The sequence below is a fragment of the Bombina bombina genome, chromosome 4, assembly GCF_027579735.1.
Source record: "Bombina bombina isolate aBomBom1 chromosome 4, aBomBom1.pri, whole genome shotgun sequence".
In the NCBI taxonomy this organism is placed as follows: Eukaryota; Metazoa; Chordata; class Amphibia; order Anura; family Bombinatoridae; genus Bombina; species Bombina bombina.
The window spans coordinates 700,330,705-700,344,585 of NC_069502.1; the positions used below are offsets into that span (position 1 = coordinate 700,330,705).

Genomic DNA, 13,881 nt, shown 5'->3' on the forward strand with positions numbered 1-13,881 from the left:
TAATCTAGCTTTTATTAAAGACACAGAGATTAATATTTTCCCACCCTTCATGATCTATTTTTTCCTCAACCCTCCTTGTTCTTTTATCTCATTGCATTTTCAACGTTTTCTTTTTTCCTACTATTTTAATGTATTTATTACTTTTTCAGCTCAGACCCAATGAATCTTTGAAGAACAGAATCTCAACCTTCGAGGTCTTCATCCCCTCCTTGCTTCTCTCCTTGATTGGCAGCTCCATTAGTTGCACCCCTTGGATCCTCATCAACAAGTTTTATCTTTCTTTTCTCAGCCTTGGAAATTTATCTGGAAATTGTGTTTTTTTGTTTCTCTTGCCCTGGGGATTTTCATCACTTTTCTTTTCTGACTTTTTAAACTATATTTTTCAGTTTTGCAGTAATATCGAGGGAGCAAATACTTTGCATATTGCAACCCTTAAATCTCAGATGAGTCTCATCTGGTGAATTTCTCCTCTCCTATTCGTTGACCTTGTTGTTTTTGTTGTCATGCAAATGTTTTTTCTCTGTTTGTATAAACTTTTTATTGTTGTATTTTCTGTGTGCTAGAAACACTACAGTTTTGAGCAGTAAAGAAAGTAATGCAAAATATTTCTCTCTATGTTTTTAATAAAATCGATATTATACCTGCACCAAGACTTGGATAACCATAATTATTTGGATATTACTCTAAGAAGGAAAGTCAATAGAAATTTTTTCCACAGATGTGTTCAGATAACCCATTTCAGGAAATCCTCTAAAATCTACAGTTTGTTAGAAATTGCTCGGACCCTGTACAGTAAGAGACAGGCCCTTCTTTTGGTTGAGCGGCTAGAAGAGAGGTTATCACACACAAACAGGTTACAAATCTAGTCTCAGGTTCAAATAGAGCTATTCTAAAAGAAGAATAAAACAGGAATCGGCTCATTAAATGTTGAGGGTGTTACATTTGTTACAAGATATAAAGAGCATTACTAACAAATCTGCAATATTATTTACAGACATTTTATCAGTAGATGATTGATTAGGGTCCACTGTTAGAAAATGTTGCAGATTTACATACAAGAGAGTTATCCATCTGAAACATGGTTTCACCCAAACAACTGAAGCATGGGCAGCTGGTGGAGGGCTTGTGGTTGATGCTTAAGGGTATCTTTAAGTGTGGTAATCAGCGATGTAAAGTGTGTGAATACCTTGTTTATGTGAGGCAATTTAATCTCTAATAACTGGGGCTACTTTTGGCCATTATAGCTTTATGAATTGCACGTTCACATATGTAATCTTTTTATTAACTTTGCATTGAGTGCAATCTTCACTCGTATAAGAGAACATATATCCACTATTAAAAATGGTACAGCTACAGCCTCTTTGGTATAGCATTTTGCAACTGTACATAAAAAATGGGCCACACGTCTTGGATAGCTATAAAAAGAGTATACACCATGAAATGAGAGGGTCAGGAACAAGCTTCTGACTAAACATGAGATCTTTTGGATTTAAAGGGCCATAGTGAAAAATGCCATGCTGTAGATCGACTAGGACCCTGCACCTCAATGTGTTTAACCCGCAAATGGGTTAAACACATAGTAGAAGTATTGTTTGTGGCCCGCAGAGAACTGTAACTTTTTTTTTATTTCACTATGCACAAGGGTTCTGTCTGGATTAAACTCTGGATACAATTTAATACAGTTTTTTGTTTTTTGGCGTGTTGGCATTATTCATTTATTAATGGCACACTATATTAATGTTACCATCATTGTCACAAATATAGATTTGTACTTATTAGTGCATGATTTGTGCATTTTTATTATTATCATTATGTTGTTAAACTGCAATTAATCATTTATTGTACCAGACAAGCACTTGGGTATATGAAGCTAGTTTTAATTTCAAATTGCATATTGCAGAATATATTGTAAATTGGATTTTGAACTGTACCTCAAATTTGGTGTGTGTCTGTATATATATATATATATATATATATATATATATATATATATATATATATATATATATGTGTGTGTGTGTGTGTTATTTTATTGATTTTATTACCAATATACAAACAATAAACATATTTTAACAAATATTTAAAAGCATTATTCTCTTTTCACAATGAGGAAGGGAAATATACATGTTATCTCATGTATGCATAACAGAATTTTAACTGAGTGGTCAGTAAAATCAGGGGAGAACACTGACAATTTAAAAAATTAAATATATTCCCTTTAAAAAAAAACAAAAAAAAACCTTGTTGTGACCATTTTGTATCTTATAAAAAGAGCTAATACAGAACAGACAGTCATGTACAAAAAAGCAAAAAAATTGTGTCTATTCTGCCTCGTAGCCATATATTCATCCCATATAAATTTAATTGAAAAGTAATCATCCCAACGTCTTTAATACACAATAATGATATTTCTTTAATATCAACATATGAGAAACATTTTGTACCCATTCCTGCACATTAGGAACTCTTCGATGTTTCTATAATATGGGTATTAAACTTTTGACTCCATTTGTCATGATACGCAGTAAAGTGAATCGGAATTTGCAACTTAGGTGGGAAAATGTATTTAATATCAGCACTATTGGCTCATAAGGTATCTTTTTATTTTGTAGCAAGGTGGTGAGGGGTGCTAGTTCCTTTTGTCTCTGTAGTGTTTGTGTAGAATAGTCTCAATGTAAAACATTCCATCTAAAGTGAATAGGCTAATTTTTCCTTTAGAGTGAAATAATGGGGCCGATTCATCAATGTCTGTCCGACATGATGCGCTGTAGCGTATCATGTCCTACAGACATTGCTGAATGCCGACAGTATACGCTGTCGGCATTTAACATTGCACAAGCAGTTCTGGTGAACTGCTTGTGCAATGCTGCCCCCTGCAGATTCGCGGCCAATCAGCCGCTAGCATGGGGTGTCAATCAACCTGATCATATAGGATCGAGCTGATTGATGTCCGGAGCCTCAGAGGCAGCGGACCAGTTACGGAGCAGTGGTCTTAAGACCACTGCATCATAACTGCTGTTTCCGGCGGGCCTGAAGGCTTGGGCGGAAAAAGGGGCATCAGAGCCCTTGATAAATTGGCCCCTGTGTTGTCTTCGTCTTAAAACCTCCTAAAGTTGATGATTAAAGGGTTAGTCTAGTCAAAATTAAAATTTAAAGAAACATGAACCCCAATTTTTTTCTTTCATGATTTAGAAAGAGCATGCATTTTTAAAAAAAAACTTTCTAATTTGCTTCTATTATCTAATTTGTTTTATTCTCTTGATAATCTTTGCTGAAAAGCATATCTAGATAGGCTCAGTAGCTGTTGATTGGTTGCTGCACATAGAAGCCTTGTGTGATTGGCTCACCCATGTGCATTGCTATTTCTTCAACAAGGGATATCTAAAAAAATAAGCAAAATAAATAATAGAAGTAAATTGGAATGTTGTTTAAATTTGTATTCTCTATCTGAATCATGAAAGACATTTTTGGGGTTTAGTGTCCCTTTAATGATTCAGATAGAGCATGCAATTTTAAGCAACTTTCTAATTTACTTCTATTATCAATTTTCTTCATTCTCTTGGTATCTTTATTTGAAAAAGCAAGAATGTAAGCATAGGAGCCGGTCCGTTTTTGGTTCAGCATGTGGGTAGCGCTTGCTGATTGATGTCTAAATGTAGCCACCAATCAGCAAGCAATACCCAGGTTCTGAACCAAAATTGGGTCGGCTCCTATGCTTACATTCTTGCTTTTTCAAATAAAGATACCAAGAGAATGAAGAAAAATTGATAATAGAAGTACATTGGAAAGTTGCTTAAAATTGCATGCTCTATCTGAATCATGATAATTTAATATTGAATATACTATCCCTTTAAGTCTTGTAGTGGTGCCTTTTCTGATGGTTTTGGGCACAAGGCTCTGTGTGCCCTGTCCCATTCAATAGTTGCCTGCACATTGTCTCCTTTCATGTAGGAAAAGAGTGTGGATAAATATGTTGAGAGATCGTTCTGTAGTACTGGTATTCCTCATATTCTAATATTTTCTCTCCTGTTTCTATTCTCCAAATCTTCCAACTTGTCATCCTGTAGTAGTGTTCTGATCTTCTAGACTTTGGTTAACTGATTAAGATCCTATTGCACTGCATTGTCATTATCTTCCAGGGCCTCAACTCTAAATCCAAGATCATGGATTTCTTGTTTAAAGGGACACTGAACCCAAATTTTTTCTTTTATGATTCAGATAGAGCATGCAATTTTAAGCAACTTTCTAGTTTACTTCTATTATCAATTTTTCTTTGTTCTCTTGCTATCTTTATTTGAAAAAGAAGCCATCTAAGCTAAGGAGCCAGCAAATATTTGGTTCAGACCATGGACAGCAGTTTTTTATTGGTGCTGTCCAATCAGCAAGGACAACCCAGGTTGTTTACCAAAAATGGGCCGGCATCTAAACTTACATTCTTGATTTTTAAATAAACATAGCAAGAGAATGAAGAACATTTGATAATAGGAGTTAATTAGAAAGTTGCTTAAAATTGCATGCTCTATCTGAATCACAAAAGAAAAAAATTGGGTTCAGTGTCCCTTTAAGATCAACCAATTCTTCTTCTCTCATACATCTGCGTACTATATCCGCAATATCTTGTTTGGATGGAAGAGAAGATAGTATTTGCAGCTTTAATCATTGCCTGAGAATGGAAATCAGATTTAGATGGTCTTGATGAGTCCCCTTTTAGAGGCCATGTTAGTGACGTTCCTGAGATATTTATTCATGCAGTAAATATTTTAAAATAAATTGTATTAACAATGCTACTACTCAATGAGGAAAGCCCTCTCATTTGGGAGGCTACAAAGTCATTTCAACACATATTTTTCTGTATTAGCTTTGAAATACGTTCTTTACTCCAATTCTATATTTAGAGGGAAAAGTCTGATTTGTTGAAATGGTAATCCCTGTAACAGTTTCAGCTTCACCTTAAAGTGATATGAAACTTAAAGGGATAGTAAACACAATTTTTTTTCTTTCATGATTCAGATAGAGCATGCATTTTTAAGCAACTTTCTAATTTAGTCCTATTATCAATTTTTATTCGTTCTCTTGGTGTCTTTATTTGAAAAGCAGGAATGTAAGCTTAAAGGGACAGTCTAGGCCAAAATAAACTTTCATGATTCAGATAGAGCATGCAATTTTAAACAATTTTTCAATTTACTTTTATCACCAATTTTGCTTTGTTCTCTTGGTATTCTTAGCTGAAAGCTTAACCTAGGAGGTTCATATGCTAATTTCCTAGACCTTGAAGGCCACCTCTTTTCAGAATGCATTTTAACAGTTTTTCACAACTAGAGGGTGTTAGTTCACGTATTTCATATAGATAACACTGTGCTCGTGCACGTGAAGTTATCTGGGAGCAGGCACTGATTGGCTAAACTGCAAGTCTGTCAAAAGAACAGAAATAAAGGGGCAGTTTGCAGAGGCTTAGATACAAGATAATCACAGAGGTTAAAAGTATATTATTATAACTGTGTTGGTTATGCAAAACTGGGGAATGGGTAATAAAGGGATTATCTATCTTTTAAAACAATAAAAATTCTGGTGTAGACTGTCCCTTTAAGAGCCGGCCCATTTTTGGTTGAGAACCTAGGTTGCGCTTGCTTATTGGTTTGCTAAATGTAGCCACCAATTACAAGCGCTAGCCAGGCTGCTGAAACCAAAAATGGGCCGACTCCTTAGCTTATATTCCTACTTTTTCAAATAAAGATACCAAGAGAATGAAGAAAAAATGATAATAGGACTAAATTAGAAAGTTGCTTAAAACTGCATGCACTATCTAAATCATGAAAGAAAAAAATTGGATTTACTATCCCTTTAATTTTTACTTTCATGATTCAGATAGAGCATACAATTTTAACCCCTTAATGACCGCAGCACTTTTCCATTTTCTGTCCGTTTGGGACCAAGGCTATTTTTACATTTTTGCGGTGTTTGTGTTTAGCTGTAATTTTCCTCTTACTCATTTACTGTACCCACACATATTATATACCGTTTTTCTCGCCATTAAATTGACTTTCAAAAGATACCATAATTTTCATCATATCTTATAATTTACTATAAAAAACATTATAAAATATGAGGAAAAAATGGAAAAAAACACATTTTTTCTAACTTTGACCCCCAAAATCTGTTACACATCTACAACCACCAAAAAACACCCATGCTAAATAGTTTCTAAATTTTGTCCTGAGTTTAGAAATACCCAATGTTTACATGTTCTTTGCTTTTTTTGCAAGTTATAGGGCCATAAATACAAGTAGCACTTTGCTATTTCCAAACCACTTTTTTTCAAAATTAGCGCTAGTTACATTGGAACACTAATATCTTTCAGGAATCCCTGAATATCCATTGACATGTATATATTTTTTTTTAGAAGACATCCCAAAGTATTGATCTAGGCCCATTTTGGTATATTTCATGCCACCATTTCACCGCCAAATGCGATCAAATAAAAAATTTTTTTCACTTTTTCACAAATATTTTCACAAACTTTAGGTTTCTCACTGAAATTATTTACAAACAACTTATGCAATTATAGCATAAATGGTTGTAAATGCTTCTCTGGGATCCGCTTTGTTCAGAAATAGCAGACATATATGGCTTTGGCTTTGCTTTTTGGTAATTAGAAGGCTGCTAAATGCCCCTGCGCAAAATACGCGTATTATGCCCAGCAGTGAAGGGGTTAATTAGGGAGCATGTAGGGAGCTTCTAGGGTTAATTTTAGCTTTAGTGTAGTGTAGTAGACAACCCCAAGTATTGATATAGGCCCATTTTGGTATATTTCATGCCACCATTTCACCGCCAAATGCGATCAAATTAAAAAAAACGTTAATTTTTTCACAATTTTAGGTTTCTCACTGAAATTATTTACAAACAGCTTGTGCAATTATGGCACAAATGGTTGTAAATGCTTCTCTGGGATGCCCTTTGTTCAGAAATAGCAGACATATATGACTTTGGCGTTGCTTTTTGGTAATTAGAAAGTCGCTAAATGCTGCTGCGCATCACACGTGTATTATGGCTAGCAGTGAAGGGGTTAATTAGGTAGTGTGTAGGGAGCTTGCAGGGTTAATTTTAGCTTTAGTGTAGAGTTCAGCCTCCCACCTGACACATCCCACCCCCTGATCCCTCCCAAACAGCTCCCTTCCCTCCCCCACCCCACTATTGTCCCCGCCATCTTAAGTACTGGCAGAAAGTCTGCCAGTACTAAAATAAAAGATTTTTTTTTTTTTAAAAAGAAAAAAAAAAAAAGCATATTTACATATGCTGTGTTTAGGATCCCCCTTAGCCCCCAACCTCCCTGATCCCCCCCAAAACAGCTCTCTAAGCCTCCCCCTCTGCCTTATTGGGGGCCATCTTGGGTACTGGCAGCTGTCTGCCAGTACCCATTTTTCACAATCAAATATTTATTTAATTTTTATTTTTTGTTATTTCCCCCCACCCCCCCCCCCCCCCCGACCAACCCCCACCACCTAAATACCGAATAAGGTGTTTTTTTTTAAAATTACTTGTCCCACTTTTATTTTGGGACACATTTTTTTCTGTAGTGCAGCGGTCCCCACCCGGTCCCTGCCCCGGCGCGCCCCCGCGCGCGCCCCCTCGTGCACGTGCGCGCGCCCCCGCGCGCGCCCGGACTTGCACGCCCACGATCCCGCCCCCCTCCACATGACAAGGGCCATCGATGGCCGCCACCCACCTCCCACACCGGCTCCCACCCACCAACGATACCGGCCATCGATGTCCGGTGCAGAGAGGGCCACAGAGTGGCTCTCTCTGCATCGGATGGCCATCTAAGGTTATTGCAGGATGCCTCCATATCGAGGCATCACTGCAATAACCGGAAAGCAGCTGGAAGCGAGCAGGATCGCTTCCAGCTGCTTTCCACACCGAGGACGTGCAGGGTACGTTCTCAGGCATTAACTGCCTTTTTTCTGAGGACGTACCCTGCACGTCCTCGGTCATTAAGGGGTTAAGTAACTTTCTAATTTACTACTCTTCATGTGATCAAGGGGCTGTCAGAAGAGTCTTAGATACAAGGTAATCACAGAGGTAAAAAATATATTAATATAACCATGTTGGCTGTGCAAAACTGGGGAATGGGTAATCTATCTTTTTAAACAATAAAACATTTGGAGTTGACTGTCCCTTTAGTCTGAATATCAAATCAGTAGTATTTTTTTTCTGACAATTTTTTACTTTAATAGTGTTATCAGAGAAATATTTACACTTAAAGGGACAGTATACCCTATTTTTCTCTCTTTTACTTTGTTTCAGATGGTCCATTTTAACTGCTGGAGTGTAACAAATTATTTACAAATAGTTCTTTTTCTTTATTTCGGCATAGAAAAATAGCTGATTTTGCCTATGGTATCCCTACCTATAATAAAAATGTTATATTTAAAGCAACATAAAACCAAATTTTTCTTATTCATGATTCAGATACTGCATACAATTGCAAACAACTATCCAATTTACTTCCTTTACCTAATTTGCTTTGTTAATGTCAGGGTGCCAGGAATCAGACTGAGACGAGAAGTGCAAAAATAATCACACCTTTATTAATAGCAAAAAATAATAAAAAAAAGTCCACAAGTCAAATAACAAGCCAGGAGTCAAAACCAGAGCCGGTAGTCAGACGAGCCGAGTCAGGAGCCAAAGCGAGTAGTCAGACGATCCGGAATCGAGAACAAGGAGAACAGCAGAGTCAGGAACAAGCCAGGGATCAGGGACCAGGAGGGACGTCAGACAGCCAGGTAATACACAGGAAGGGGAACTCTCACAAACAGGTCTGAGACAACGCAAGGGCAAAGCATACTGCACAGACGCCCTTTAAATAATAAGTGATGACATCACAATTCTGAGACTGCAACCTGTCTCACGTGGATGATGTTCACCAGTCTGGCCATAAGAAGGAGTGCAGGAAATTAGCAGCACCACGCACTCTGTACCAGATTCAGTAAGAGAGGTGAGTAAAATGGCTGCCAGCAGCACATGGCAGAGAAAAAACCCTAACACCTAGTATGTGTGCAATACAAACATTGATCCACTAGTTAAATATTTTCTGACCAGAACGCTAAGTCCCTGTGAGAGGAGTCTTAGGAGCTCCTGTGTTTTAATTGGCTTATGCAATCTGGCCATAAAAGGGCATGCAGAAAATGAGCAGCATCAAACACTATGCATTAGAGTCAGCAAGAGAGGTGAGTAAAATGGCTGCCAGCAGCACATGGCAAACAAAGCAGGGAAAAAAACCCTGACAGTTCTCCTTTGTTGAAAAAGCATACCTAGGTAGGCTTAGAGCTGATTGGTGGCTGCATATTTATATCTCCTCTCATTGGCTTACTGATGTGTTCAGCTAGCTTCCAGTAGTGCGTTGCTGCTCCTTCAAGAAAGGATACTCAGAGAATTAAGCACAATTGAAGTAAATTGGAAATTTGTTTACAAAAGTATACTCTCTTTTAATTGTGAAATACATTTTGTCCCTTTAAGTAACTATAAGCTAAAGAAAAGCTGCGTAAATAGAGCTAGCAGAAGAAATTACACATACAGTAGGAGGCAGAGGAGATAAGCCATACAATGCTAATTTTCAATTGTGCTCTCTATGTATTGGGCTTTGGTATAAAGACACAGATAATATAAAGAAAGTTATAATGTATAGAAAGTTAAATAATATGGAGATCCGATTTCCCTGCAAGCTCAACCCATTTTGATGGATTGTGGTTTCAAAGAACAAAACCAGCTATTTAAAATACAAAATTAAACCTGAAGAAGCAATTTCTTATACAGTTTATACTCTGCAGCTGGTATAACAAGTCATTGGAAACACAAGGTAAAAACTATTTTACAGTACAACTTTAAGCTGACAAATTTCAACAAATGCCCTGTGATCCACTCCATTTTTTTTAAGCTAAAGTTCATTGATGTAGAATAAGTACTTACATCTTTGCTTCTAAACTTGAATGCAGTTTGAGAGCAAACACAGAATAAAAAAAAAAGCTCCCCCAATCTTGTATTTTGCACCCCCATTACACAGTTGGGGGATGTGGTTTGCCTAAAAGTTATTTTCTACTTTTTTACCAACTTCATCAGTCTAATACCCTTTCCCCCCCCCGGATCACCTGGCTCTGCCCTCAGAACAGCTGCAATGTCCTCCACAGAAAATATTGCCAGCCGGGTGGCATTATGAAGAGCTTTGCGGTGGAGGTATAATACTTTACAATATTATAACATTTTCTGTTATTTATAAATGTTACTTAAGCTATCCAAAGCACAATTAATTGCATATGTTAATATAAATTAATGTTATGATAATTTGTGAATTTGAAAAAAAATATTAGCTAATTTTAGCTTAAAGGGACACTGAACCCAATTTTTTTCTTTTTTGCTTCAGATAGAGCATGCTATTTTAAGCAACTTTCTAATTTACTCCTATTATCAATTTTTCTTAGTTCTCTTGCTATCTTTATTTGAAAAAGAAGGCATCTAAGCTATTCTTTGTTTCAGACTATGGACAGCACTTGTTTATTGGTCGGTTAAATTAATCCACCAATCGGCAAGAACAACCCAGGTTGTTCACCAAAAATGGGCCAGGATCTAAACTTACATTCTTGCTTTTCAAATAAAGATTCCAAGAGAATGAAGAACATTTGATAGTAGGAGTAAATTAGAAATTTGCTTAAAATTGCATGCTCTTTCTGAATCACGAAAGAAAAAAAATTGTGTTCAGTGTCCCTTTAATATAGGCTTATTTTTTTTGGCGGTGGTCAGTAAAATCAGCTGGGTGGTGTGCCCATTAAATAGGTCATATGACCCCCACTTCCCCTGTCCATGGAACACCCATAACCAAATCTCCACCCAACCTGTGGAACACCCACAAATCCGCACAGGATTGTTTGTCCCCCCATATTAAGGTTTCTTGAACCACCACTGGTACATGAAGGTTTTGTCATCACTTTATTGGCCTGACTTGTTCTTTTTCTAATTGCTCCATGATTATGACCTAAACTGTTGTTTTTATATATTGTTTTGTTTTAATATATTTGTTGCTTTGCCATTTTAGGTGATTTATCACAGTTTTGCTCAATATCTGGTAGCTGAAAAAGGCTACAACGAGGAGCTGCTGCATGTTACACCGGAAGAATGGGATTTCTGGTAATCCTTTACTCTCTTTTTCTATTGCTTTCTCTCATTTTATATTCTTTAGTTAGTTTCCTTCTCTCTCCGATTTAATCTATCATGGCCTTATACCGAGGGAGATGGTTTACATTATATAATTCAGAGGAGTGTTTTGTTATTTTAATTCCCAAGTATGATAAAGATTTTTTAGCCCATAAAAAAATTGAAGTTCATTTGGATTATTTTTTGTGTCTGAGGAGGAAGCACTAATGGTGGTGCTTTACACTTCTGTAAATTAACTTTATAGCCAGATATGTAGGAAAAGTCTTGGAGTATTCAGTATAAGTTAGGAAGATAAATTGAAGATTTTTGTTAGGGTTATTAGTACGTCATCTGCAAATAGCATTATTTTATATTCTGTTTTCTGTATTGTCAGTATATTCCAGAGTTATAATACAATTTATTTGTTATTATTCTTTAAAACAACCTCCAATTAAAATGTATATACAAAACAATTTAAATTAATATTTATTCCTAAATTCTTGAGATTTATAAACCCATTGAAATATATTTATATATAAAAGAGACTAGATTATGAATCGAATATACACTCTTATGCTGTTATAATATTCTTTACAAAGATCATAAAATATATACATTTAAAATTAACTGTACTCACAATAAATTGCATTAAAATACCAGAGTATGGACCGTTAGCTTAACAGTGTTTAGTTAAAACAGTATAACACAAATACTTTAACATCCAATTGATATGCCAATTTATCTGAGCTGAAATAACCTCTTATTTAGCCACCATAAAATAAGTTTTAAAATATATCACAATAGCTACAAATAACTTAGTACACCAGAGAAATTTAACTGCAATAATAAGCCTGACTTAAAGATATAAAATACAAAAAACCTTTATCTAGCAAACAAGATTATCTAGCATTGAATATGACTGGTTCTAATTTACACAGGGCTATGGATATAACTTAAAATACAAAGTGCCCTCTTAAATCACCAGCTTTAATAAACTATAGCTATAGAATACCTTTGATTTAAAATAAAAGTATGAAACAACCCTTTATATGTTACAAGATACCAAATTGAAATTTCAGTTTTTTTTAGATAAGTCCGGTTCACCTCATAAATTAAGAGAGGCATTTTGCAATATGGATAAGGAAGCTAGCCCAATTTTTGCTTATAGTGACTGTGTCCCAAAAAGGCAGCAAGATTATCAGTCAAAATTTTAGCAAGCAAAAGAGCACTTCTATCCCTTTGCATGAGGTTATATCACGTGATACACCCCACCCCTTTTTATTCTAATCATTTGTGAACATTTTTGGATATGTACCACGGTGCCGTCTTTTGATAGGCCCTTAACAAAGTTTGTCTGCGATAGGCCCTTCGACCTGAACGTTTGATTGGCTTACTGGGAACATATGGTTATTTGATACTATAATTCCCTTTGGTTGTAATTCTTGCATAAACCACTAGATGGCAGCAGACAACCAGCAATGCAGTCTCATCATCAACATTGCCAACAGTAAATATAGCTTATTATATATCTTCAAATGTATATTTAATACTCTCTATTTTCTGATATTAATAAATTATCTGGTCAGCGCATAGGTCCAATCTAATATAATTTAGCATGTATTTATAGACACTAAACATGAGCATATCTCTAGTAATATTTTCAAATGCATTATAAGTTGCATTTGATTATCATCCCATATTAATACAAGTACAGCACATTTCACATTCAATATATCTCTTGATAGTGTTATTTTGAGTGTATGAAAAACACAATTTATATATAATTTCTGGGACAATTTACTGTTTTCTCCTCGGTCTGAAATGAAAGAAACAATGTTGTTATTCTGAAGTAAGTTGGTTAAACACTTAAAATAGCCAATTATATATTCACTTTAGATTTAAAGATATCTTATGCATTAGACACATCTCCCAGGTTCATATAAATATGTTAATGTTATTTGAGTTTTTTAAATAGATTTGAAAATTATAGACAAATCATTTATATGACTTTTTAAGTGTACATTCTGCTATTTAAAATCTAAGTTGTCACCAAGTCTGGTAAACAGGAGATCCTGTGTATCCACTCAGCAGGGGATAATCAACTCTTGTATGTAAAGTGGCTCCCCCTCATGAAAAACCTGTTTTTTATGCATATACTTAAGCTTTAAAGATGTTCAGTCCAAGACCCAGCGATTGTTTATCCACATGGGTTGGTAAGTTTATTACCCATCTTGAGCAGGAAACCCATATATGGGCATACACATCTGAGGGCTCCATAATGCTAATATTTACTTTGAAGTGGCCCATTGGTCTTATCTAGACAAAGGTCTAAATCCTTTGTTCTTTCCTGTGTAGCCAAGAAGAAGGGGGGGGTTGGTCTGTTATGGCTACAGCCCACACAACTCATGTCAAGGGAGACATTAGCTGACCTGAAATATCAAAATTTATTTGATACATATGTAGTTTATTTATTGCTATTCACATATACCCTGACAGTATTATTATACCATACAGGTCTGGAGAATCCTGTATATATGGAGCTATGGGTTCAATGCAAATTGCAAATAGCAGGGATGACAAGGGGATTCCCCCATCTAGTACCGTTTAGTATTGGTATATGAGTAGATTGGTGCCCCATTGCCCTTATATTTGCTGATGGAGCTGATTATACCCCTTTTATTGATGTGATGTAACTTGAGG

General features: G+C 35.9%; 1 protein-coding gene across 1 annotated transcript in view; it reads left to right on the forward strand.

Annotated features, from left to right (window-relative positions):
• The window catches only part of NT5DC1 (5'-nucleotidase domain containing 1), a 729,055-nt gene that overhangs the window by 19,395 nt on the left and 695,779 nt on the right, over window positions 1-13,881 (forward strand). Inside the window, exon 2 of the mRNA XM_053710879.1 lies at window positions 11,084-11,175. Coding sequence (XP_053566854.1) covers window positions 11,084-11,175 — 92 coding nt within the window. The remainder of the gene's footprint in view (window positions 1-11,083; window positions 11,176-13,881) is intronic.